This window comes from Drosophila montana, unplaced genomic scaffold, assembly GCF_035044405.1.
Source record: "Drosophila montana isolate Dmon_TW-CO22-7 unplaced genomic scaffold, ASM3504440v1 contig_3733_1, whole genome shotgun sequence".
NCBI classification, from domain to species: Eukaryota; Metazoa; Arthropoda; class Insecta; order Diptera; family Drosophilidae; genus Drosophila; species Drosophila montana.
In genome coordinates this window covers 5,685,625-5,711,945 of record NW_026998620.1, presented here as the reverse complement: position 1 = coordinate 5,711,945, position 26,321 = coordinate 5,685,625, and the positions used below count along the sequence as shown (strand labels likewise).

The 26,321-nt window shown below is 36.8% G+C and overlaps 3 protein-coding genes across 6 annotated transcripts in view; 2 read left to right on the top strand and 1 right to left on the bottom strand.

Annotated features, from left to right (window-relative positions):
- Positions 1-21,678, bottom strand: part of Dmtn (transmembrane and coiled-coil domain 2 protein Dmtn) — a 30,239-nt gene extending 8,561 nt beyond the window's left edge. The window contains exon 1 of one of the 2 annotated variants that reach the window (XM_064693842.1): positions 21,136-21,678. In XM_064693842.1, coding sequence (XP_064549912.1) covers positions 21,136-21,224 — 89 coding nt within the window. In that variant the 5' untranslated portion in view covers positions 21,225-21,678. The remainder of the gene's footprint in view (positions 1-21,135) is intronic. The other variant, XM_064693843.1, reaches the window with a different exon arrangement.
- On the top strand, positions 8,236-10,226 carry LOC135436686 (uncharacterized). The gene is made up of 2 exons (XM_064694372.1): positions 8,236-9,978; positions 10,047-10,226. The coding sequence occupies exon 1, from the start codon at positions 8,573-8,575 to the stop codon at positions 9,875-9,877; it is 1,305 nt and encodes a 434-aa protein (XP_064550442.1). The 5' UTR covers positions 8,236-8,572; the 3' UTR covers positions 9,878-9,978; positions 10,047-10,226.
- Positions 21,679-22,042: 364 nt separating the features above from the next.
- Positions 22,043-26,321, top strand: part of gpp (grappa) — a 48,468-nt gene continuing 44,189 nt past the window's right edge. For 2 of the 3 annotated variants that reach the window (XM_064694103.1, XM_064694105.1), the window contains exons 1-2: positions 22,043-22,233; positions 22,772-23,059. The gene's annotated coding sequence lies outside the window, so the exon portion shown is untranslated. Of the gene's footprint in view, positions 22,234-22,579; positions 22,718-22,771; positions 23,060-26,321 lie in introns of those variants that run through there. The other variant, XM_064694104.1, reaches the window with a different exon arrangement.

The window sequence follows — 26,321 nt, the reverse complement described above, 5'->3', positions numbered from 1 at the left end:
GCTCCAGCTGCAAGAGAAACGCTCCCCAACACATCCCCTTACCCGGCAGTCGTTATCACGTTTTTGCCATGGCTATAACCATTTTCCAGGGGCTCTTCAGCTGTTCCCCTTCCCAGTCCCTCATTGTCTTTGTGTACATTTTAATCATCGCATTTTGTAACCTTTTCGTCTGCTTTATGTTGCTGTTATTCACCTCTCGTCCCATTCGCTTTCTTCGTTGTCTTGTTTAACCATAAAAAATATCAATCAACACGCCGAATTTCAAATACCCTTGAACATGTTAAAGGAAAACATAATGTAGCTGGTAAATGAGAGTTTTATCAAGATATTTTCAAGAATTAAGTCACACAAAGTTAATTTTGATCGAATATTTATTTAAGATATAGAAGTCCGACTCGGTCGTGATATCTCGACAGATTGTTTATATCGACTAGACTGTTGCATTACACAAGTCGAGAGTAAATTGTACTACTCTCAACGCAAGGGTATACAAATAAAAGTAAATAACAAGAGCTGCGCATTAAAATTATAATAAAAATGTTATAATGTATCACAATGTGTATGAAATTGCTTTCAGGGTTATTGCACTTGGAGACGTCGCACGAGCGCTGGGGCCACAGACGGGGTCTGCTGAGGTGTACTATCACGGGCCAATTAGACAAAGTCGCATGATAAGCAGAGCCTCGACAGGCTTAATTGTTTAGTCAGCGTTCGATCAGTTTATAAAGTGCACTCGAACTCGGTTCAGTTATCAATAGAAACAAGCGACAACAGCTATAATGCGACTTCCGCATGAATTGTAGAGAAACCATAAATTCCTTGTTTATCATTACACTGAGCCAAAGTTCAGCCTCACTACAGCCGGAGATGATAATTGTATATATGCACATAGTTGTAAGTACATAATGTTATCAATACAGGCTTCTTCCGGATAGATCTGTTCTTTTTCAAACTGACAGCCGGAAAAATTTCAAACAATGCCGGTTCAGATATATATCATATACAAGCCTTTTATTTATTTATTTTTTCTTTAGAAACAAATCTTTTGGGGAAATGCTTACATCACAACAGTTCGACACAGTTTTTACCAATTATAATGTTATATTTAATCACAATAGTCTATTACAGACTATATATATAGATATAGATATAGGTATAGATATGGATATATATGTAGATAGATATATATATAAAGATATAGATACAGATATAGATGTAGATATTGCTAAAGATATAGATATAGATATATCGTGAATGTTAATGTGCCGTGACCCGAAATTAAACAAGCCGCTTTGCAGCTACGGTTAACTTTTTCCTGTTAGTCAAGGTTATTTCAAAATCGAAATTGTTTACAAATACAAACTTAAACCTACCTATCAGGTATTGTTAAACCATTTATCAGGTATAGTTAAACTGCTTTTAAATAAAGGCTTAACTGGGTATATTTAATTTTGATTATAGGTCTTGGTTTAAAGCACTTGCTTTTAAAAAATGATTGCTTTAATGCGGAATACACAAACGAATGCAGCAGATATAGAGGACGAAGATATTACTTGACAAATAAAAGTAAATATGTCCTGTTTTCTGTCCCTTTTTTAGAGATTATTTATTAGAGCACATAGAGAACATATATGTGGGGCTTTTCGAATTGTCTTTGTTAGATTCAATTATGCGCTGTCGCAGCCATTTGCTAATGAGCGTCATCATCTTGGATAGCTAGCTTGTTGACCACATCAGGTTTGATGTCAATGAATATTTACATATTTACTGTACGTATTATTAGTATGTGTATGACCAACTACCAGCCGCCCCCTACACCCACCTTTAGTTACCGCAACAATCATTTGTGAAGGTCACGGCGCGGCTGGCGACGTTGTGACTGTGGCGCGTTTTCAAATACAAAGAACCGCAGTAGATTATAAGTAATGCATAAAATTTTCTATCATTAGAATTACAATGAACTAATGCGCCGTAGACGACGACGAGTCAGTTTTATCGACTGACCAATATAACCTTAGAGGTCACATCAAGATATCTCGATTACTTTTATATTTATTATTATTTCTATAAATATCAAACATAGTGCTCAATCTTAACGATATACTTCGCAAAATAGGATAAATTGATGCCAAGATAATATAAATTTATGTTATTGGGCCGATGTTGCTATATTAGGCGAATAATAATAACTATTTTGGATGAATATGTTTAAGATTTCAAACGGAGTTTTGGCAAATACTCAACGAAAATAGCTCTAAACTCTTACAGATAATGTGAAACAACAAAATTGTATTTAAAAATACGTGGAATAATTCTTAGTTTTAATGTATATAAACCAAAAGTATAGGCATAATTGTTTCTTCTTATCTAACATTGAATATAAGACTCTATGATTGTTATTTAAACAATATAAAATTTATACAGCGTATAAAATGCGTTAGAAAACAAATAAACAGTCTTATAAATTTTATTACCAGTTTTTTTTTTATGCATGGCAACACGGGTTGCGCGATTAAAGTTAATAAAGTTTTTCTTTTGTAATTCGATTTGCCATGTCATGACGTTGCGGCCAAGTTAATTACATTCAATAAACATCATTATTTTTACACTTTGCTTGCTTTAATATAATCACAATTGGCTTGTGTTGGCATACAAAAAAAAAACAGCAAGCCAAAAGTTAGCTAGGTCAGTCCTAAAGCCAAACATTGAACTTGGCTGGCACGTAGCTAGCTGTATGTTGTTTGGTCAGCAGATCTTGCCAAGATAATTTAATACATAGCTCGATGTTGTTTATGCAAAAACTGCAAAGTTTGCGCAACAAAAGTTCAAGCTGTTACTCAATTTGTTGTAGTTATTGTTGTTACCTCAGCTTCGAGCAGTAAACGACCTTTTTGTTGTTGTGCTAATTGTTGCAGGTGTTTAAAATAGCAACAAAGTGTTGACTGCAACGTTAAAGCGTTAAAAAAAACACGAAAAGACGTCAAAGAGAATAGGAGGCTGGTTTGGTAAGAGAGAGCATGTGGGGCCGGTCAATATAAGGACAAAAATAAATGCAACGGACGTCAAACCAGGGATGTCGGCAAGGAACCTTAGGTATGAGCTTCTACTAGCCTCAAGGAAAGAAGAAAAGGTAAAATACGTAAATACATTGTGGCAAAAAAAAAAAGGAAGAGTGCTCTAGTCGGGAGTGTCCAACATGTAGCTACCCTGGGCGGGCATAAATATGTCTGGCAACACCAAAGCCTCATACTATACAAAAAAAATGCTATATATAAAATTTTGCGGGAAACGGGTGCAAGTATTCAAATGGGCGGACAGTCAGACCTGGCTATCGATGCTGAGCAGGAATATATCAATTTTATACGCTTTTTAAACATTTTCAAATGGTTCACAGACTATAAAAATTATAACATCTCTTGTTGACAACCTCAACTTAATTAACATTATGCTATGTAAAACAGGGGTTTGCCTAGGACATTTATCCTACCTTAAAATATATTAACTGTTAGCTAGGTCAGTCCTCAAGCCGAATATTGAATTTGGTTTACGCAGAATTAGCTAACGTCAATGCCTTACGTAGAAAAACAGAGTTACGAGTGATAAGGGAGAGCGAGTGGCTTTGACAGGTCGAAAGAGCCACAAAAATAAATGCAACTACGTCAAATTCTATTGCGCTTCGTCAATATACCCTGTAATCCAAAATGTGTGGACAGTATATTGAAACAAAGTTTTAATCTATGCTTTCTGTGATATATGGTACATAGGAATTTCAGAAAATGGATAACTAAAGCAAATTGTATGACTGTTAACAAATTATAAAAAAAATTTATTTAATTTTAAAAAATTTAACCAACTTTTACCAACCGAAAAGCACACACAATTATGAAACATAAGATAACTCGCCAGCTATCCTTAAAAAAAAGGCGCGTAAAGAAAGTCCTGCGAATTGCTTACGCAAAACACAGCAGGGAGTCGAGAATAACGCATAATTGTCTGCTATATAAGACGACGATTTGAAGAAATAAAATCAGTTCATATTTTGAATTCAACAAAACAAATTGGTACTCTGTTGTTTTCCCCCACCAGTGGTAAGAGACACAGAGATAAACCAAATAATAACAAATTATATTACTTTCGTTTTCCCCCACCAGTGGTAAGAGACAAAGTATAAAATAAAATTTATTTAAAACAATACAAATGCCAATTGTGCATAATTATTATTATAATATACATCAATTAGTGTGGCGTTTTCGAGGCCACAACATCGAAAAGTAAAAAAGAAAAAGGCGCTCACAAAATCTAAATTAAATAATAACTTAAAAATGCACCAACTTATTAAATGGTACCGATAATAATAACGTAAAATGTTACGTAAAGAAAGCTCTAGTGGAGGAGGACATCGGCAGCTAAGACCTATCAAAACTACTGGAGCATCGCCAATGACAGGTCAACTTTATTTAAGATAAGTTAAATCATAGTGTGAAAAAAACTATTGAGTTGACAAAGAGACAATCCAATCTAATAGATAGCACACAAAAGGTTATAAAAAAGATTAGGACGTGTCGACCTTTCATCTTTATTAAGGCTTCAAACTCGGAAATTAAGAGAAAAAGATTTTTGAAATTTGTAATATATATTCTGGAATTTCATACTCAGAAAAGGTATATCTCCTGCCCATGGAAAATTGTTAAAAAAAAGTCGCAGGCAGAAGTAAGCTTCTATGACCCAATAAAGTGAATATATTCAGCTTCAAGCCTAGTCGATCTAGCCATGTCCGTTTGTCCGTATGTATGATGCGTCTATCTTATAACCTATGAGATCTAGACACTTGAAATTTAGAACATAGGCTATCCTAGCGAACCCGCAGTACAAGATTTTTTCTCATCATCGATAACTTGGCCCGTGTTCAAGCAAATCGATCAAAATCAATATTCTGTTTTTTTCGTAAATCTAAAATAAATCAAATCAATCAACCTAGTCATCAAATTTGACATGTAACTTCTAGAATATTCGGAGAATCTTTCAATATTCTATCGCATTTGGATTTGGTAGAAGATTCCGGGTAGCATGATGCGCAATCCTGACTAGAGCTTTCTTGTTACACCCTGAATTGCGTAAAAAGATAGGGTTTGCTTCTAAGACACCATAAAGTATATACATATATATATTCTTGAGCAGTATCAACTGCCGAATCGATATAGCAAAGGCGTTCTACCTATTCGTATGTCCGTATGCATATATGCGTTGATTTCACAGATTGTAAGAGCTAGAGACTTGAAATCTGTGGCTTGTTTCAAATTTTCGAATACTCACATTTTTGATAATGTTTCGGAAGATACTGAGGTCTTATAAGAGCTAGAGACACAAAATTTAAGAAGAAGACTGTCGTAGAGTATACACAAATGCATAAAATTTTACATTTTTCATACCTACATCTAATAAAATGAAGAAAAAAACTAGTTTTTAACGGTATGCCAAGGGAAGAAGAAACAAAGCTACAGCATAAAATGAGAACATACTATATTTTTCTGGATTCTTGTTCCAATCTATATAATATTGCTTAGGCTTCCATTGCTTGTTATATTTTTGTCCCGGGGGACAACTTAATTGACAATATGGAGCAGCGTGAAGCATCTTCGATCCCATATATTCCTGATCAGGACGACGAGCAGTCTTCGAAAACTACAAAGGCTAGTGAGCTAAAATTTTTTAATATATATTCTCGTATTCCATCAGACGAGCGAGTTTAGCATTTTTAATATTCATTTTCTATTTCGATTGTATCGATAAATTACGAATTGAGTTTTTGAGCTTTACTCAAAAATTACAAAAGCTCAATACACCAAACTTGGTATAAAAGCTGTTTAAGTATGGTATACACAAACTAAGAGTATTTCACTCCTTCTCACTATAATGAAGTCCTAGATGAAGAGAAGTATAGCAAAAAGAGAGTCCAAGTAAAACAGATTGCTGAGAAAGTGCTCAGAACACGAATAAAGTCGATCGTGAACTTATACACATATTTCAATACCTTAATAGCATCAAAATATATTGATTGTTTCAGCAATACGTGACTTTCAACTCTTTTCTTCGGTAAGTCAGATAGGCGAGTTTAAGGTTAAGTGTGTCACACGTATCTGTGATTCATCCAGGGGGGGCCACAAGAAAATTTCGCAATATTTTTGTTGCTGTTGGTTAAGATAAGGTGTCCTATTCGACGAACCCCCTGCCCACACACAGAATTTAATTGTAATATCGCACTGATAACTCAAATCTAAAAGATATGACAATCTCTGCTTTTATTGCTGCTATGAAATGCCTTTCACGTATTTCGTTGATGAGTTTGCAATTGCTTTTTAATTACAAGCCCGTTTATCAATCACACTAGGCATGCTAGTCCGGCTGATATCTTCACAGTGGCAAACCCGAATCTAGATAGAGAATAATTTAACCTGACTTTTTTGAGTGGCATTTACTATTTAGCATGTACTTGAATATTTAAATACTTAAGATATCTTGTATAGTATGGTAGGTCGAAATACGCCTGCCACGTGAAAGATAAAAGCCGTAGGTAGCCTGGCACGCAGTTTGTATGAATCAGCATCGTAAAACAGAAACATAAAGTTAGAGTGTCTAGAAGATAAGTGAATGATACCATGATTAGTATCTAATTACAAAAAAAAAAAATTGTTCCCGCCAGGCATGTCCGACTAGGAGATTCCTTAAGCCCAGTGCCTAGCGTCCCAAACATTCTCCTTCTAAACATACACAGAAAAATCACGAATTACTTCGGTACTTATTGTCCGATCTATATGAAATACCTCTATAAATACTTCTAAATACAAGTGTTATTTTCTTAAATCTTGGCGGGAACGTGAACGAACATGTATCCAAAAAGTAAAATATTACGTATCTGTGTATACTAAACGAGAGTAAACATACGCAATTTGGTGTCTCTGCTCGTATCAGCTCCGATATATGTTCAATAAACAGGAATTCGATATCGATTTTTATTGAATTGATTGGAACTTGGCAAGCTATCGATATTCTGACACAAATTCGTTCTGCACGGGCCGTAGGAGTACCTAGGACAAAGTTTCAAGTTTCCAACGAGCAAACAGACAGACGGACATGGGTAAATGGACGCCACTATTAATGCTGTCCAAGAATATGAAAACTTTATGCTTTTGGAGAAGCTTACTTTCGGCCTGCCACAAAACTAAAATACCCATTTTATGCATTTACAAAGTACAGGGCATCAAAATGAAACTGCAATGAATTTGCGTTTTTTTGGACAAGTCATTAACGGCAACTTCTCAGCCGTGACAGGTAAAAAAAAAAAACAACTTTTTTCAACGTGAAATTCGAGAAAACTTGGCAAACGGAAACATTTTCAACAGGTAAGATAAATGGTCAACAGCATCATAAAATGTCTAATGACTTGGGACACAGTAAAAGCGCAAAAGAAAGATGAGAGAGATATGCTATCGAGATATGATATGCTAGTTTGTTGATAGGTCCGCAAATTAATGATAAGTTGCAAGTCTTAACTTTCTAGTGTTTCTTTCTTTTAAGTCAAATTCGTCTACTTGTAATTAATAAGCGACTTTATTTATTTCAGGATTCTAACCAAACCAAATATTCCATTGTGAGCCGCCGTTCGATGTGTAAATATTTGCAGCTGAAACTGCTTTTAAGGTATCGTGATATATATTTTAACACCTGGACATCACATGACCCAACCTATTATTGAAGCGCCTTATCTGCTTAAACATGAACACCTGAAACATAATCGTACAGGTGGGTAAGCCACCCTCCTGTAAGCACAGACAGAACAAAATATACTCAACCGATTGCCCGATTTATTGAGCACATTGGAATCTGAAACTGATTAAAAACACAACTCATTCGTTTTGATAACGAATTTTAATCACCAAAACTTGTTGCATGACGAATTTGTTGCTGTGACTCTGCTACGTGATATCGTGCCTCTGGCGTTTCATTATGATTCAATACCCCGAGCACAGACACAGTCAATTATTTGTAAATAGCTCAGATGCAATCAGCAATAACAACGATTCTTGGGATGTCTCGTAATTATGTGTACCTTGAGTAGCCCATGGCCACGTTCCTTAATGAGGGCGGAACTATGCCTATCCCCATTTTGAAATTGATATGATAAAATGTTTTTCTTTTCTCTTTTATCGTGAAAGGTTGGCAAAAATCCTCGACTGAACCCTCCACGAGGGTGCCGACTGGTAATGACACTCCAGAGGTTCTACTTTAGAGCCGGTGTCAGCTAAGATGGGGTCCTCTGGCATGCAGTAAAGCACCTTTTTAGTTTTAATGCGTATCAGAGAGCTCTAGTCATGGTTAGAGGTAAAGGGCTGGACTAAGGTGTTATGCGACCCGTGCCGAAAGTCAGCCTGGCTGGGGGCCCTTTTTAAAACTAGCCCAGTCTCGAACGGAGCGTCCGGATACCTGGCGCCCTCCGGTCTGTTTTAGCCTTACCTGCATATAGCGGATCTCTGTGCAGGCGGACCTACCATTCTCCGCCACTCGTGGGACTAAAATGACACAAAATCTTACAAACAAAAATGATAACGAAAAGACTACCGAAATATTGACGGGGATCCTGAATCCCATTCACTCAGCAAAGGCGAAGGCTTCAAAGTCTAGTCAATGCACACCGCAGGCAGCAAAGGCAAAGGCTTCAAAGTCTTGTCAGTGCACACCGCAGGCAGCAAAGATGGACAATAGAGCTACCCAGACGCCTCCTGTCATCTTGGAAAACCAACAGAGCACTACATCTACTGTTGATGCTGGGGCGATAAGGAACGAGACTGCGGCAAAAATATGTACATTTTGGGAGAAAAAGAGCGCAGAACATATCCTTCTTTGGCAGAACGCGTGCAGAACGGCCAACCAATCAGCAGAGTGGCTGAAAAAAATTAAATGGGCCAGAGGTGTACTCCCAAACTTCGCCGTGAAGCCACCAAATACGCAGAGACAACCAAAGAGGAAGCGTTCCAGTGAAGCGTTCGGGCGCTTCGCAAAAAAATCGCGCATCCAGCCACCAATCGCACAGATTACCACGGAGATGATCCTAATCGGAGTTCTAGACTACGGCAGTCGGGAACAGAGAGTTCCCATGCATCAATGGAAGTGGGTGGAAGCGGCGTTGGCCATCCGCTGTATCGAGCTGCTGAAGACGGACCCGGGCCCACCGCCTGTCTGCAATGCCGTAGGGTGGTATTGGGGGTCCGTAAAAGTTATAGCCTGCGAAGATAGGAGATCAGCAGAGCTATATAAAACAGCGATCGAAAATATCGGAGAAATCTACCCTGGCGCCAATTTGGTTGCGGTCGATTGGATCAAGGTTCCAGTCAAACCCTGCCCCCGGTTATGGTCGCCTTCGTCTATGATGGAGCCAGAGCGCATCTTGAAAATGCGATGCAACCCAATTCTACACACTAAAGACTGGAAAGTTATAAATGTGGAAGAGGTGCATGGTGCCACCAACCAGGTGATCATCCTGAATAAGGAATCACTCGCCCCGATCGTTGCCGCTTGTAGTGCGCTTAATTTAGGAGTTAGTTCGGTGACCATCAAAGTTTATAAATGTGATGCAACGGCGGAGGCAGAAACAGATAACACGCTCATTGCTCTGGATCTCACCTCGAAGCGAGAGGTACCCGACGGATCAACGCTGGATAGCTACATGCTTGACAACATCGCGCAGGACATAAAGCCACTTTGTCGCTTGGTGAACCCAGGCTACCTATTAGAGGATGTATCTGATGACGACAAACCGGACAGGACTGTGATGGAGGGAGCTGTCTGCACGGCTACTGCAGATAAGCTTCCACAACTATAAAGAATCTTCCGCTCCTCTTCTGCATCCCCTGGCGGAAGGTGGAGCTGACGTAGTCTTAAGGGAAGAAGATCACAAGCTCTTGTTGTTCACTAAATCAAAAGGTAACATTCGGATCTGCATTCATTGCAGAAACTAATCTAAGTATTTTTTTTTTGTTCCACAACAACAGCGAAGCCTGGAGCTCTGATTAGGCTACTGCCAGCTTGCATGACCCACGACACCAGGGAACTTCTATCTGAGGACATCATGCGAAGCCTAGTCAAGAACTGCAAGACGCTTCAAAATGGCCTTGTTATTAGTTGCGACGCAAACGTTCACCAAACCCAGTGGGGGAGCACCAATACTAGAGTACAAGGTGAGTAAACCAGTTAAATGCAAGAGGGCATCGGATCCAACTTTCATACAATAAATACCAAAAAGAACTCGTAGATATGCCACTTACATCACACACTTTCTCGAAAACTTTAAGCAAGCTAGGTTCATCAACCAGAGAAGAGCTGACCGCTTAACATTTATCACAACCCTTAGACAAAACATTCAGAAACAGCATGGCATTAGTTCTGCTCTGAAATAGAAGTAACTACCGATCCCGTATGGCTACAGAAGATTCAACCCCCCTAAGGCTCCATTAAACAAGAAGACAGCTCGTAGACAACATCCTGACTAATCACTCGAAGTTCTAAAGCCGTTGAGATAGTCGTAACATCTCAAATCTCTATCATTTCACCATCCCAACATGGGTTCATGAAGCGTAGGTCTGTAACCACTAACCTTCTTGAGTTTACTTCCCTAGTAATTGAAAAGAATGCAGACTGACGTCATCTATGCTGCTTTTAAGAAGGCGTTCGATTCTATTAATTACTCCTTACTAATTCAGAAGTCAATTTTCTCAACAGGATCTCAGTGTATTTGAGTAACACAGCCTAAAAGGTTATTTTTAAACTCGTTTTCCTTATTCAATTATTATTATTCAAGTAACTTCTGGGATCCCCCAAGTAAGTCTCCTTGGTTCACTACTTTTTACTCTATTCATTATTGACCTACCCTCGATATAGTATGTATGTATACTGATGATGAAAAAATGTGCCTTGCATATGTAATCTATTACAAGACGACATTAATGCTTTTCAGTCTTGGTGCCAAGCTAACCTTTAAGCCCTTTATAAGTGGTACCAGAAATGAAGTTTATGATCTTATTGTTATTCTTGATCATAAACTCAAATTCGATTCTCTTGTTACGACCGTGGTCAACAGGGCCCGAATTGTTTTGGGTTTCATCAAGCGATGGTCTTGTAATTAATCGTAGAATTATGCTTGATCTATCTATCTATTTACATATATTCGATTAGCTTGATTAGCCAATTAAGCTTATCGTAACTATACACCTTAATCGCTTAAATTTTGTTTATCTAATTATGCGTTTCCTTTGTGATGATTTCAACAAGCATTACAGTGTTTTTCTCGAAGCCTTCTCTTCTTGTATTCTTTACTTTTTTGCAAGTAGATAGTCTCAGTCTATAGTCTTAGTTTGTATTTGCTTTTTTAATTCGCGAATCGAGTCGTACGTTACACGACTGCGCCCCTCGGTCGGTTGGGCGGGAGGTGGGATGCAGTACATTGCATCGGGATTCGCGCGAAAAGAAATAAATATATTGAATTTGAGCTTAAGCTCGAACACTCTAATAACACAAATTCTAATCAGAAATAGCAGCATCTGCCAATGCTGTATGGCAACGGAAGATTCAACCTCTCCAGGACCACATCAACTGATAAACTACTTGAGGGTCTCCTAACAGCACAACTTTCGGTTAGTACCTTCCACAGTACGTCGCATAACTTAATCACCCTTCTTAAGCAATCCCAACTAGGCCATGAACAATTTCAAAACTTTAAGTATCCAGGGTCTAAAAATATCCGCCCCGAAGAACCCTTAGGTGCAAACTGGCTGAAGACCATTTTCATAGAAGTGTTCAAAACCGACGAGATACCAAATGCATGGCTGAAACCATGGGCCGGTAAAACTTCTCCTCTCGGAAGGATCTCAGAGTGATCAAACTGTCTTCCTTCACACTTAAGACCTTTGCTTGTCTCGTAAGCTTCCGTCTGATTTCCAATCAAACCAGAGTTTCTGTTAGACTCCTGTTGCCACCATTGAGTGATACCTAAAAATACCAGAGGGTCAAAGACCGTCTAGTGGGACTAATCAACCAGTTGCTCACATGCAGTTTTGTGACATCCGCACTTTGTTCTTAAACTCTCAACAGGTTTGTCAGCAGCGGCAACCTCCCTAGGGATACCTATCTCCACTTCTTGCCGATATGCGAATTTGAAGGGGGAATGCCAGAAAGTAGCTTACGCGGATGACAATCATTTTCACTGAAAAATGTTGAGCACTTCTTGTGCTCCCATCCCGCATTAAGCAACAGAAGGCACAGACCTCTTGAAATATTGTTCCTCAATAATTTAAATAATCTAGCAAAAGTTGTTTTCATTTTGATGCTAACATCCCTGCTCAGTGGAAAGGTTTAAATCCAAATGTGTCAATGATATCGTCAAAACAAATTAAATTCATTTAGAAAACTTCGATCTCAATATTTATAAAGTTATAATTGTTGTTTAAATAATTAGACTAGTTTCCATACGATTCAGGCTTACTAAAATTCTAGTATTTGAATACACATCAAAAGAAATGTCTGGAAACGATCTCGCGTTCTGCAGCATTGTTTTCTATCCCAAAAACCGGACCAGCTAGACAATTACCTCAATGACAGTTATCCAATGCATTTGCTTTGCTGGCAACCGGTTCGCCCTGTTGGTCTATTAGCGCAATTGGTTTGTGCCACAAACTAAAAAAGCGCCAGCTGCTGCTGCTGCTCTGCGAGATGATGTTGCAGTTTTTCAACCTCTCCTCCACTTGGCCATTGGACATAACTGATGGCACGTTTTGGCTGTTTATGAGTGCCGGCCACTGGCCAAACGTTTGGCCATGTGGGTGTTTTGCTTGTCATCTGCCTGCCTATAAATCAGTGGTATAAGCTTGTTTGTGAACGTGCTCTCCTAAACCTTGACCTCCGGTATAAATGTGATACTATATATATATATATATATATATATATATACACAAATACGTGCACATATCTATAGCTGTGTACTCTGTCTGCTTTATTATAAAAGTTGTGCGAGAGAAAAACTGTTCGAACAGTCATTGATACGCCCACACAGAACCCAACTATGCGAACTGAAACTCTCATCTGGTTAAATTCTCAGATAATTTGATTGAGCGTATACACAAAATTGTGTGGGCTAGGCCCTAAACATGGTCATAAACCACTTTTATACAAAAGAACCACTATAGAGACACAAATAGAACTAAATTCTGGCAACTCTCAAGTACAAGCTTGTAAAATTGTGTTTGTTGTTGTTTTCTTTTGAAAATTGAATAACCATACATGAATATATCAGATGTGCGGTTTGGTTCTATCAATCTATTTCCGATGTCTGCTTCCTAAGAAACATATACACTTAGTAGTCGTAAGTTAATAAGATGTTGCTTAACAAAAACATATAAAGTATAGTGAAGCTAAACTCTGCTGAGATAAATAAAACAAATAACATGGAAACAAAAATGTTGCTTACACCAGAATATAGTTTAGATCGATTGCTCCTAGATACATAAAAATACCATCTCGATAAGACAGATGAAGACAAATGTGCTGGCAGCAAGACAACATAAAAACTGATCACAATATATATATTTTCGATGTCGCGAATTTAATCGTTTAAATCTCTGCAAGGCTAACCCAAAAAACCAAGGGCAACAAAAAGCTTTGGTAAGAGCAATTTTTTATTGCCTGCTGGATATTAAAATAAAAAATAACACACATTTTCAGTGCGTAAACAAATTTGATATAAACAAATTAGAAAATATTTTGCCAGCTGCCTTCCTTAATATTCTGAATTCTGCTCTCCATCTCTTCTCTTAGCTTTTTACTACCTTGACGGTGGCAATTATGCCCGATTCATCCTGCACGGAGCCTCCAATTGCCCATTACTTAGCGTTTATGGCTAATTGTTTTGAAAAGCATGCCGAGCCGAATGTAAGCAATTGTTGGCGATTTAAAGCACGCTCAATGACAATTCCAGACACCATTTTTGCGACACTTCAAAGTCAGCCCAACATGAAGTCGATTCCGTTGCCTGTCTTTGTTTATTGCAATACTCGAAGAGTCGCATTTTTGGATGTTTGTATACACAATAAGTTACACAATTTTCAGACTAACTGAATAAATAATAATAATAAGCACATTATGGCAACGCCCATAAATGGAAGAGGAAGAGCCGCATTGCATCATCAACTGTCGGATCACCTAATTGACATTTGGCAGGCGGGTCAATAACTTTTTGAAACACTTTGTGTGTCACGACAAGACACGACAACAACAACCAATTGAAATTCAATCTGAACTTTGAGCTCAACGCGGGCTCCAGTCGAGGCTTGGGCTGTGAGGAACCATTTCTCAACGTGGTGATTCATCTTGTTGACACACATTCAATTAGACCGCAAACTAGCACAAACTATTTTTTTATTATTTGACAATTTCATTTTGAATGCCACAGTTTTGTAGAATTTTTAATTAAAAAATATGGCTTTCATATTTTACTTGGATATTGCTGAGGTACATTTTGCTTTAAAAAGTAGCTCTTACTAAAGGATTAAAAGCGCCTGTAGACTTATAGCCTGATTCCACTATGCTCAAAATATGTTACATTCACAAACTTTACATTCTGCGATTCCATTAGCAAGTGTCATACAATAAACAGCTGATCGGCTTGATTTCATTTACCTAAGCGCCGCAGTTTTCCTTGCAAAGGACTCTTGCGTGATTTATATTTATTATAATCTTTATTTATTTATAATCTTTGCAAAAAACATAATTTCTTGCAAATGTGAAAAATGTAGTTTCTTATGGGAAACAATAAAGGCAACCTATTTAAAATAACAAAAAATTTAAGAAATGTTGACAGTGGAAGGCTATTTGACTTTTGCAAATATGTAAGAGTTTTAGCATTGTAATTGCACAGTTTTGGAAAAATTATGCTGAAAAACATTAGAAATTTTGCATAAAAAAGCAAATTTTGTTGACTAATTGTTCTTATATAGATGTGAAATTTTAGTTTGATTAAGATATCTTGATAAACTTATAAGTTAATATTTGTCAGATCGTTTGATATAAATAATATGTTTTTCATATGTATAGAGCAGAATGATGCTAATAAATGCGGCTTTGGCCAAGATATCTAATTAAATAACAAAAAATAGAAACCAGAATATATACATATCACAAAGTGACCAAATTATAATTGCCTCTAAAAGGTTATACAACATTTTACTTATTTGTAATCAATTTCTTTTAAAATATTGTAAAAATAAAATACGAATCAGCAATTAATAAATATTTATGATTAAACGTTGTTCCGTTAAGCTCGATATACAGTTTATTAATTTGTATATAAGTAGAAAAACAAATAACATTTATATTGCCGGGACAGATTCGATTTTGATTAGTTTTAATCACAGACAGTCATTCAATATTCTCGGAAAGTGATTAAATATTTTGCATACGTATAATTTAGACGAAAAACTGTTCAACAAATATGAATACATTTCGAATTGAAGCATAATTTTATAAATAATCTAGCAAATTGTCATTAAATTTCCACCGAAAGCAAGACGCCCCATTCGTGGTGTCAGCTTCGTTTTTGCTGATTCAACAAATCTATATGCATGCATACTATATAGAAATATAAAGGCGTATTCATCGCACAAAGATCAACCTGTTTAAGATATTTACACCGAATGCTCAATGAGTGACGCCGTTGTCAGCGGAACCGCACGACAAGCGACGCCCCGTCGCATGACTAAAATGTAAATATACATAAATAACTAAACAAATAAATGCAAAAAATAAAAGACAATAATAAAAGCGATATTTTCTGCTACTTTGGCGACATCGTGCATGAAATACAAACAAAAACAAATAATAACAAACCGGAAAATAAAAAAAGAAATAACAACAAGACGAAGTTTAGCGCTTTTTCGCATTGCTGTTATTTTTGATTCTTTTACTGATATTTATATAAACATGCATGCATATATGGCTATTATGATGTTCAATTTGCTCGTATTGGCATTAAAAAAATAAGGCAAAACAAATTCGTAAACAAAGAAAATTCAAAGCAACACGCTTAGGCCCCCAATTGCCGCGTCAGGCCTGACTCCTCCAATGGGGGCTCTGGAACCGAAACCGAGACCAAGACCGAAATCGCTTTGTGAACATTGGACCCCAAAGTTGAAGCTGTTGAATATGACGAATCATGTGAATAAGGCCGCGCGGTTAAATAATGTTTTTGCTGTTCTCGTTGTGTTCTCATATTCTTGAATTCATTTTTACATTAATTTAAAATGTGAGTAAGTAGCGATATCTTCGGCATGCCAAAGATTTAATACCCTTGTAGACATTTCCCTTTTAGATATATGTGCGAGGAGGAAATGATGATGAAAACAGAATATTTGTCCATATATAAGAACCTCCTCTGAGATAGTGATCCGATGTTGATCAGATTTTGCGAATATCTACGAAGATCGATGTGAAAAAAATATAGTAAAATTTTTCGTTACACATTTCATGACAATATTATAATACTCTCAAGGGTATAAAGAAGCCAAAGAACTCTGCTCAAAAGTTACATACCTAAATATGAATATCATTTAACAAATTTAAAAATAAAATCATTTTTCATATTTTATTACTGTGTGTATCCATTAATCTCAAGAGCCTTCGTCTGAATGAATTGCAATTCGCATTGTTATTTTTTTAAAATAAATTTAATAATTAATCTTGTACAACAAAATGTTTAGGATTAAACTACAAATTGTAAATGAAATGAAAGAAGATGTAGAAATAGCATTATCTTCCAATCAGAATATTTAGACAGCCCAGAGATAAATTTAGATGGTTATCGTAAATGTATCCCCCAGGCGAAACTGAATCACAGGCGAAAGTCTTTAGTCCCCGCCAGATATATTGGAAAAGTGAGCTTAACTCAGTATAAGATAGGAAAGCGATATTAAAGCGATAATGTTGAGAAAACATCTACGCTCGTTGTTCATATTGCATTTTGTTTATACTTTTCATTAGTTATAATAGCAAAGGTGAATTTAAACTTTGGTTCTATACACTTTGTTTTCACTTTGGGTTTTAATTAATGCTAATGCGTGTTGTGTGCGAATATCAAAAGATTGAATTGTTGATTGACAGACTGACAGAATGACAGACTGATCCGCTTCCCCTTCAAACAAATTTAGTCGCCAACGGCGGCGACCCCTTTGTGTATTGCAGATGGGTGAAAGTGAAAAATTGATATTGTTGTTTTTGTTACTGTTGTCGGTTTGTTGCTGCTGTTGTTGTTGCTGTTGTTGTAATTGCAGCTGAGCTGTTGTTGCTTGTGTGTGTTTTATTTCAAACAATTTTACAAATTTTTACAAGTTTTTTGCAATTTGTTTGAGTGCACAAATAAGCAACGGAAGTTGTTTAAGTTGAGTGGAACAGCAGCTGCAAGTTTTTGTTGTAGTTGTTGTTGTTGTCGCTGCTGTTGCTGTTACTTATAAGGTCAGTGTCAGATTTGGTCATCCACACGTTGACGGCCAAACGTCGTTTCTACAATTTGCGCGTTTTCTCCTCGCTGCTATGTGAGAATTTTGTGCGTTGATGAGTCACAAAGACATCAAATAATATACATATATTTACAGTAGGAACTTAAAACAGCTATAGGCACTACACATACATATATGTATATTATAGCAGGAACTTGAAACACCTATTGAGCTGCATTGGATTGAGTCAATAAAAAGTATCAAAGGATGAACTTAATACGATAGAACCGAGCAAGGGATCAAGCAAATAATTTAGAGCCAATAAACGGATTTAACGAAGGCGGTTTAATAATATATATTTTTGCTATATATATTTATACATATTATAATATGCCCTAGTCATCATTTTTTTAATTGCTCAACTAGTTAACATTTATGTACTTCTCAGAAAGCAAGTTTGATTTGTGGTTTTAGAAACCGATTGTTCGAAGAGCACACGAAATTTGAAGCCCTAAAAATATACATATATTTATATACTTTTATACCCTGAGCCCATTAAAAGTGAGTGGCGTTGGTTCAGAGTATCCCCTAGTCGGGAACTCCCGACTAATGCATCTTACTTGCTATAAATAAATAAGCCTTAACTAATATTTTAACCATTTATTAGTATTGGGAATCTATAACATTATCTAAGTATAGTTATACTTATTCCAAATGTGTTTTTGTTCTTCCACAAATCTTTTATCATCTCTTAGATTCCTTGTTTCTACTACCAGAAAAACTTGCAAATTTCCTTCACTAGTTTAACAGAAGAGAAACTAATTACAATTTATTATTTGTACTCTGTCATCCGTAATGTTTCTTTAATTCACATAAATATGGAGGCACACAATAATGAACCCGCATATTATTGACACTTGAATTAACACTTAAATATTTTATTTATTTTTTCCCCTTTACATATAACTTTTTCAAGCTTGATTCCTACTCCCGATTGGACAAATTCATTAATATATAATATATATTTAAATTTCAAATCTTTAGATCTGCAGTTATAAGGAACAATAATCTGACGATATTGTCAATTTGATTGAAAACTCAGTTGGGCTTTAAACAAAATTTTGCCGAGTTTTATATGGGATACGCCCTCAGATTGAGTTTGTAAGCACATATTTAATTTGTAAGCCACGCAGAACCCAGCCTCGTGTTAACCATATTATATCATGCAATATGCAATATAATCAGAGCATAAAACCAAACAAAGCACCAAATAGCACGCAAATATTTGCATATCTAATTAATTAAACTTCACTTTTTTTTTTGGTTTTTTGGTTTTTTGCGCAACTTTTGCGTTTGCCAAAAATGAAATAAAGCGACGATGTTTTTCTGCTGCTTTTGTTCTTGAACTTTTCGAACCATTAAATTGGTTTTGTCTTCGGCATTTGTATTTGGTTGTTGTTGTTTTTGTGTTTGTTTTTCGTTGTTTATTTTTATAGCGCACATATTGGCCATGTTTTCCGCAACGTTGTTGGGCGTGTGCCCAAAACCAAAACAGAATAGCGAGCACTTAAAGACAGAGAGCAAAAGAGAGAAAGCGAGAGAGAAAGAGAGATAAAGGGGAGCCACAGTTTGTACACGTGCTGCCCCAACTAACAAATAAAAAACAATTAAAACAAATCAACAAAAACGCGACCTAGCAACAGGGCGCCGCACCCAAATCCAGATATTTCGACACTTTTAGAGCAGCCCTCAAATGGGTCTAGTTAAGTGTTGCGTATTTATTAAAATATTTTTAATTAATATTTTTATGTTTACATTTATTGAAGCTTGACAAAGAGTTTCAGCTAGTCGAGCACATAAAAACAAATGAAAATTTGTAAAATTTGTCCTAGTCGAGAGCTTTTACTCGAATGGTAGAGGATATCAGCTAGTCGAGCACATTTAAGTATAATTTTATTTAAATTTTTTATTACCAAATTATTGCCTTTGATAAACACAAATTAAAATAGTGCAAATATTTTGGCCACATTCGATTTTTAAGCTATAAATGTTCACACTAAAGTCTATGATATCTTTGCCTAAAAAGAAAAAGGGTATTTTATAGTTGTTACTAAGCTGGTCACACCGAGAGATAAGCCTTAACGATTAGATTTGCTCGAAGCGGGGTATTCACTTCACATGGCTAGTGACCATGTCTGAAATTCAAGCCAAATTGGATAAGGAACTAATCGCTTAGATGGCGGCTAATTAACTGTTTATGGTTCTAATTTTAAACTGTTTGAGTTTTTTTTAAAACGTTTAAAAAGAAAATTACCTTCTGATAATTGTTCTAAGGAAACAACGCGTTTGTATAGATTTAGACAACCTTTACCTGAAAATGCCTAGATTTTCTGAAAAGCCAACATATAAGTATATTCTATAAGAGTATTTACGGTTGCGGATTGAATATTAATTTCACTTACTTTATTCGCATTTGTGACGTCACGTACTTAAAAATCTGACGACGCTAAGTCGAAGTGACTAGAAAATACATACATATGTACATACGTAGATATCCGTGTATGTGTCTATGTATACACATTCAAGTCTACATCAGCTGCAGAGCTCTTAGCAACGAAATTATTCAAATCGAATAAATGTAAGAGGAGCGTATATGTATATAAAATAAAACATATTTTGTTCAATAAAAAAACCGACACCCACACGCACAACACACGAATCATTTTTAATGCTAAGGAGAGGGAAGGTAGAGCATCATAAATAATTTCATCAGTTGTCAGGCGAGAAGCGGCAAATGAGTGCATGGGATTAGTTGAGGAGAAGAGATAAGCAGGTTATGTGTGTGTACTATGTATGTAAAAATTAAATTAAAAAAAATATACGAAAATTGAACAGAAATAGCAGCCGCAAATAGCGACAGCTACAACAATACAAAACAGTAAAAAATTCTCGTCACTTGCGTTTTTTTTTTTAATTTAATTCAATTGCAGACATAGCCTGCGATTGTTGATGTTGTTATTGTTGTAGATCAAACGGTGCCTGGCTCCAAAAACAGCAACAACAACGAAACGGCGAAAGAGAAATCTAAAGAATACCGACTTGAGTCGAACAGCAGGCGGTCAGCTTCACGTATCTTTGCACTATTTGCTCCAACAGCTTCACATATGTTTGCACCGGTTACACTCACATGGAGAGTAGCAAGTGCAGCTAATTGAATTGACGATGGACTGAGAGCCACTCAACGAAGCCGATTGTCCAAACTGAGAGCGCGGACTGTTGCATTTCTCTATTGTAATGAATTAAATTGAAGTTGTTATTAACTGTAATTGCGACCCATTGTACGAGCAAGAGTAAGCTATGGAGAGTGTATGAAAGAGAGGGAGAGTTTCAACGCGAGAGCAGAGATCTGGTAGCAATAAAAAATGCACTGAACATAAAAAATAAACCAATACACACAAAGACACGCACTTGAATAAGACCGTTGCGTGCAAGGTACAAAACATGTTTGGCTGTGTGTGCGCGGGATTGTGTGTGCGTGTGTAGGTGTGTGTGTAGCTACAACACGAAAATAAGCGACAATAAACAATATTCGGCACTCACTCACCTTCGGTCCGTTAGGGTCTCGATTTTAGTGTTGAATTGGCGTTGGCTGCAACAAATTTTTTTTGTGACGCCCTTTTTTGTTTGGCACATGAACACGCACACACACAGACTCAAACCCACAGAACTAAATTATCCATATGCATGTATGTGTATACACGCATGTACATATATATATATATACATAAGCATATACATATGTATATATTGTATATGCACTTAATTATATATTGCCACCTTTTTAAATTTTCACTTGTATATTAGATTTTCGTCTTTAATTTCATTTGCAACCTTTTTTGGCCGTTTTCTTTGCGCTCCAAGTTGCGCTCTGTGCGCATCACAAAATCTGCCGCACGATTCCCATTGTAAGTGGCACATACAATGTTGAATTACAGGTCGTTAATGTCTTGGCTGCACAGCGCGTCGGTTATTAATCCTTATTTTATATTTCGAAGGTGCACTTTAACTGAGTGCCAAAATTAGTTATGCATTTGAACAATGCAGACCGTAACGCGAGCTCCTCTCACTACTAAAAATCAACACACACTAATTACTATGTTAATCTATCGATAATGTTAAATCAAAATCAAAATACAACTCTGTAAGTGCAGAAAACTGCCAGTGCTGTAAAATCTTTAAAGTAACCACACAAAACCTGGCTGCTATGAAACAGACATTTCTAAAAACAAATATAGAAAAAGTACAGAATGGTTAAAAAGATCTAGGCGATTTTAATAAGGTTTTTTAAATTTATATTGTCAATTAGATTACTACTAGAATTTCGTGCTTGTTAAGTTCAATAACAAACTGGTATTTATATGTGCATATTTAGCTAATATAACTCATGACATGCATGGTCACACTGCAAGCCGTGTCTCTTTTTCACATTTTCTTTTGTGTATTGTTTCTCGCTCTCGCTTGAACGGTACGGACGTGTACTGCCGCTGCGCGTGTGTGTATTTAACTTGGCTTAAGAAAAAAATACCTAATTATACATTACACATGTATTTTGTTCTGAATTATGCAACAAATTGCATTCAATACACAACGTGCGGAATGGCAGGCGAATGCTTGAATAAGCAAAATACATAAGTTTAATTACGTGAGTGTTTGTATGCAGTGCACGCGATAGAGCGAGTCGGCAAATCAGTGCCTATATAGCCGCGTAGCCGTGCGAAAGAGAAGCGGAGCATCTAAATTGCTTGTGCTTCTTGCTGTAAATGTGACGACGAAAATGGCTTAAAGAAAAGTAAAATATTCGGAGTCGGCAAGCGTGTGTGTGTGTTGTGTGTGTTTATCTGTTATGTGGCTGTGTGTTTCGCGTTCAAAATGAAATTTACAACAAAATAAAATATAGTTTACACAAAAAGTTTATCAAATATATGCAGCAAGAAAATAAATAAGAGGCTGCGACGTCTGTTGTTCAATAAGTGCATGAAAAAAATAGCAAAAAGAAGAAGCGGTTGCCGCCGTCCTCGTTGTGTACGTGAGTGCGGGTCTTGTGTGCGTATACATGCATGTGTGAGTGCGTATATATGTATTTACAAAAGCAGCAGCTGAAAAGTGTTTTATCGCGAAGAATATCTGTAATTATTCGTTTCTCTAATACAAAGTTGTTCAATAATGTGTATTTTTTGCAGTGCATGCTAAATATCAACCACATCGACAACAACGAAGCAAATATAATTAAAATCCCAAACAGTGGGCAACAAACACCAAAACAAACTGAGGTTTCGCCGAATTGTATTTTTGTCTTCCTTAACAACAACAACAACACGGCATATTTAGCCCGCCTAAAATGTCACATAACAGTAACAACGAATGGAAGAAGCACTAAAGACTTTGATCAAGTAAAAAAAATATTGGAGACGGAGAGAGCGACCAGCAGATAGGCAGTTAACGGTGATCGGTCGAGGGCGGCGTGAAATGTGAGTACCACCACCCAACGAAGAGCGTATGTGCTCTCTCGCTATTTTACATATGTATGTTTTTTTTTTGTATGCGACGTATCAGCGAGCGATTTTTTTTCTGCATTGCCTACGCATTACAAGTATGTGTGTAGTTGCGATCTGTCGATCACAGTGAACCGGAAATAAGCCTCCTTGTTCTTTTTTTCACTTTGTTGTGGTTATGATTGATATAAGAGCAACGGCGGATAATAGGCGGAAGCAGAGTAGACCTTGACGGATGGTTGGAAGAGGTGTAATTGCTCAACACTGTTGCGGCAATGTTTTAATGTTTTTTTGCTGCAATGTGACCGCATTTGATTTAATGCAAAAAAGGCAAAAGTAAGATTGCAACATCAAAAAAGTTCTGTTATGCTGTCAATCATACAGAAATCCAATTAAATCACAAAAAAAGTAACAAAACAAGAAAACAAAACAAAACAACTATGCCAACTAGTTAGACTCGCTCACAGCACACATACACACATGCGTGCCAATTGGCCATTCCATTTATGCTGCTTGACCGCCGCCGTCTGCAGTCGCCTGCCAATTAAACTGCGCTTGCAATTCGTTGATTTTTGTTTCTATGATTTTTTGTATTTTCTTGGTTTCTCTTCTCTCTGCTCTGCTTACACAGCCCACGCAGCAGCAGTCGGCGGCGACTGCTTCTTAAAAGCCTTCAGTTTAATTCATTTCTCTTTCCGTTTTGGTGGCTTTTGCTTTGTTGCTGCGGCTGCAAAATTCCATGCCGAAAGAGAAATCCACAAAAAAAAAGCGTACAAAGCACAAAGCAAACTCCAAAGAAGCAGGCAAACAAAAAAATACATATGAAAAAGAAAAAATACGAAAAACAACAAAAGAGAGAGGAAAAAACGTGGCAGCTAAACAAAAATAAGTTGCTCTGTTTTGTTGTTGTTACTGCTGCTGCTGCTGTCGATGCAGCGTTGGATACATACCAAAAACAGACAACGGCCTCAGTCAGCGTCAGCAGCAGAAGCAGCGGCAGCGACTTTAGTTGCGCTCGCTGCCTCCATTCTGTCTCCTTCTTTGTGTTTTCGTGTGTTTGCGTTTTTGCTTGTGCTTGTGGGTGTGCTCGTGTGCTTGCGCTTGCGGCAATCGCTGTCTTTGTTGCATGCTCTTGTGGTTGTTGTTTGTTGTTTGTTTTTGTCTGTAATGTTGCTTTGCTTTTGTGATGCTGCGGTCTCTGCGCGCTTCGCTGCATTTGCCTCAACGACTCATCAGCAGCAACGAGCATACGCTAGACATTAGTTAGATACACACATGTGCAAAGTAGCGTTTGCCGATACCCTGTAAAGCATAAAAAACTTAAAATGGAATGTTCGCTTTCAACAAATTTTTAAGAGTTAAAAATATTGTAAAACATAGATATATTTACAATTTTCGTATTTGTATCGTAGCCAAGTTTATAGGTAATAAAATGCATGTCTAAAAAGATTTATAAGTTGATTAAACAGTCTAATTTTCTGGCAAAGGCCCATTTTCGTTTTTTCTGGCCATAAAATAGGGCCCATTAAAATTATCGCTGAACCTTTTAATTTCAATTGACTAAGACTTAAATGTTTAACGTTAAAGGCAAATGTGGTTTGTCAAATCCCTTTTTCTGTTGAGTAAAACCCGGAATTAAATAGAAATGTATAAATATAAAAAACAGAGTCTTGTAATAATCGCGTAGAGCATAACGAAGAGGCCCGTTAAATAAAATTGTTTCCCCCTTTAAAAGTTTCTGCACAGACAGACATATCAATTAAAATTAAAACGTAAACAAGAACAGCTGATTTTTTGCACAGCGTTGCCATCATATTTAAAAAGCGTGCACTGTTGGTCAATGTGAATATTGAGCTGGCATTTTCCGTGGAGGACATTAAAAAAACAGGCCCAAAGAAAATTTCGTTTAGTAGAAGTTTTAATGCATTTCATCTTAGATTAAATTAAGCTTGAGAGTAGCATAAAACATAAATATGATTAATTTTTCAATAATAATTTCAAAAAGTATTCATTTATATCAATATTTACACGCCCCAAAAATAAATAATACTGTGCGCCATGTGCGAGAATCTCTCGTTTCTTTCGAGATACTATCTGCCTATTAGAGTATCTATGCGATACAAAAATAGTTTTGCTGTATCTCTTAAGCATTTTGGAGGTCTAACGTGAACTCGGCAGCAAGCAACAATGCCGTAATATATATATATATATATATATATGTATATATATATGTATATATATATACACCATATGTATGCAACGAAAATAGAAAGCAAAAAGTAAAAGACCAAATAACAACGAAAAACTGCATGTGTTGGAGAGGGGGTGTGTGTAAGGGGGGCAGGTCAAATCTCTGCCTGCTGCAAAACGTTGTTGACTGTTTAGAATTTAAAGTTAAATTTAGATGCGATGCATAAAGCATGGCTGACAGCGGGCGGGCAGCGGGAGACGGCCAAACGAAAAAGTCGAAAACGCAGCTGCAAACGAAAAGAGAGACCAAAAGTAGAGGGAACGGCTCGGGGAATGCGAGAAACAATAGCAAAGCCATTAAAAAGGCAAAGCTCACTGATATACATATGTATGTATATGTGTTTGGATGTATTTATATATGTAAATACACATATATATATATTTATGATTGTTGTTGCTGTTGCCTGCAGCAGCTACTTTTCATTTTATTTCATTTTCTATGCACATTGCCAGTGGCTTCCTAGGTGTGTGTGTGTGTGTGTGTGTGTGTGGCTCTTTTTAATTGTTTGTATTGCTTTATTTTGACAGTTGAATGAACTCGCAGCAAAAACAAAATCAACAAGTCTGAAATGTATTGTTGTATTATTGTTATAAAGAAATAAATGGAAGCAAAAGGCAACAGAAGCAAAGCAAAAAAATGCCGTTAAAAATAAGCAGCTCGAGAGAGTAAGCGAGAGGTCAAGAGAGAAAGATAGAGAGCAAGAGCGATAGTAGCTGCAAGCTCAAAAAAAAAAAGAAGAGAGTAAGAAGTAACAAAATAGTAACTGTTAGCATGCCAGTGGGGAAGTGGGGGCAGAGTGAAGATAGCAGCGACCAGACGTCAAATGAAGTTTACGTGAAGTTGCCAGACATTTACAGTTGTACAGTAAAACGCGAATGCAAATTTGTGCCTGTGAGTTTAGGGAGCATTAGATGCACAAATAGAAAAGTTGGTGTCCGCACCGAAGAGCCGTTAGAACAAGACCCCAATGTCTTCTGTTTCTTGCGT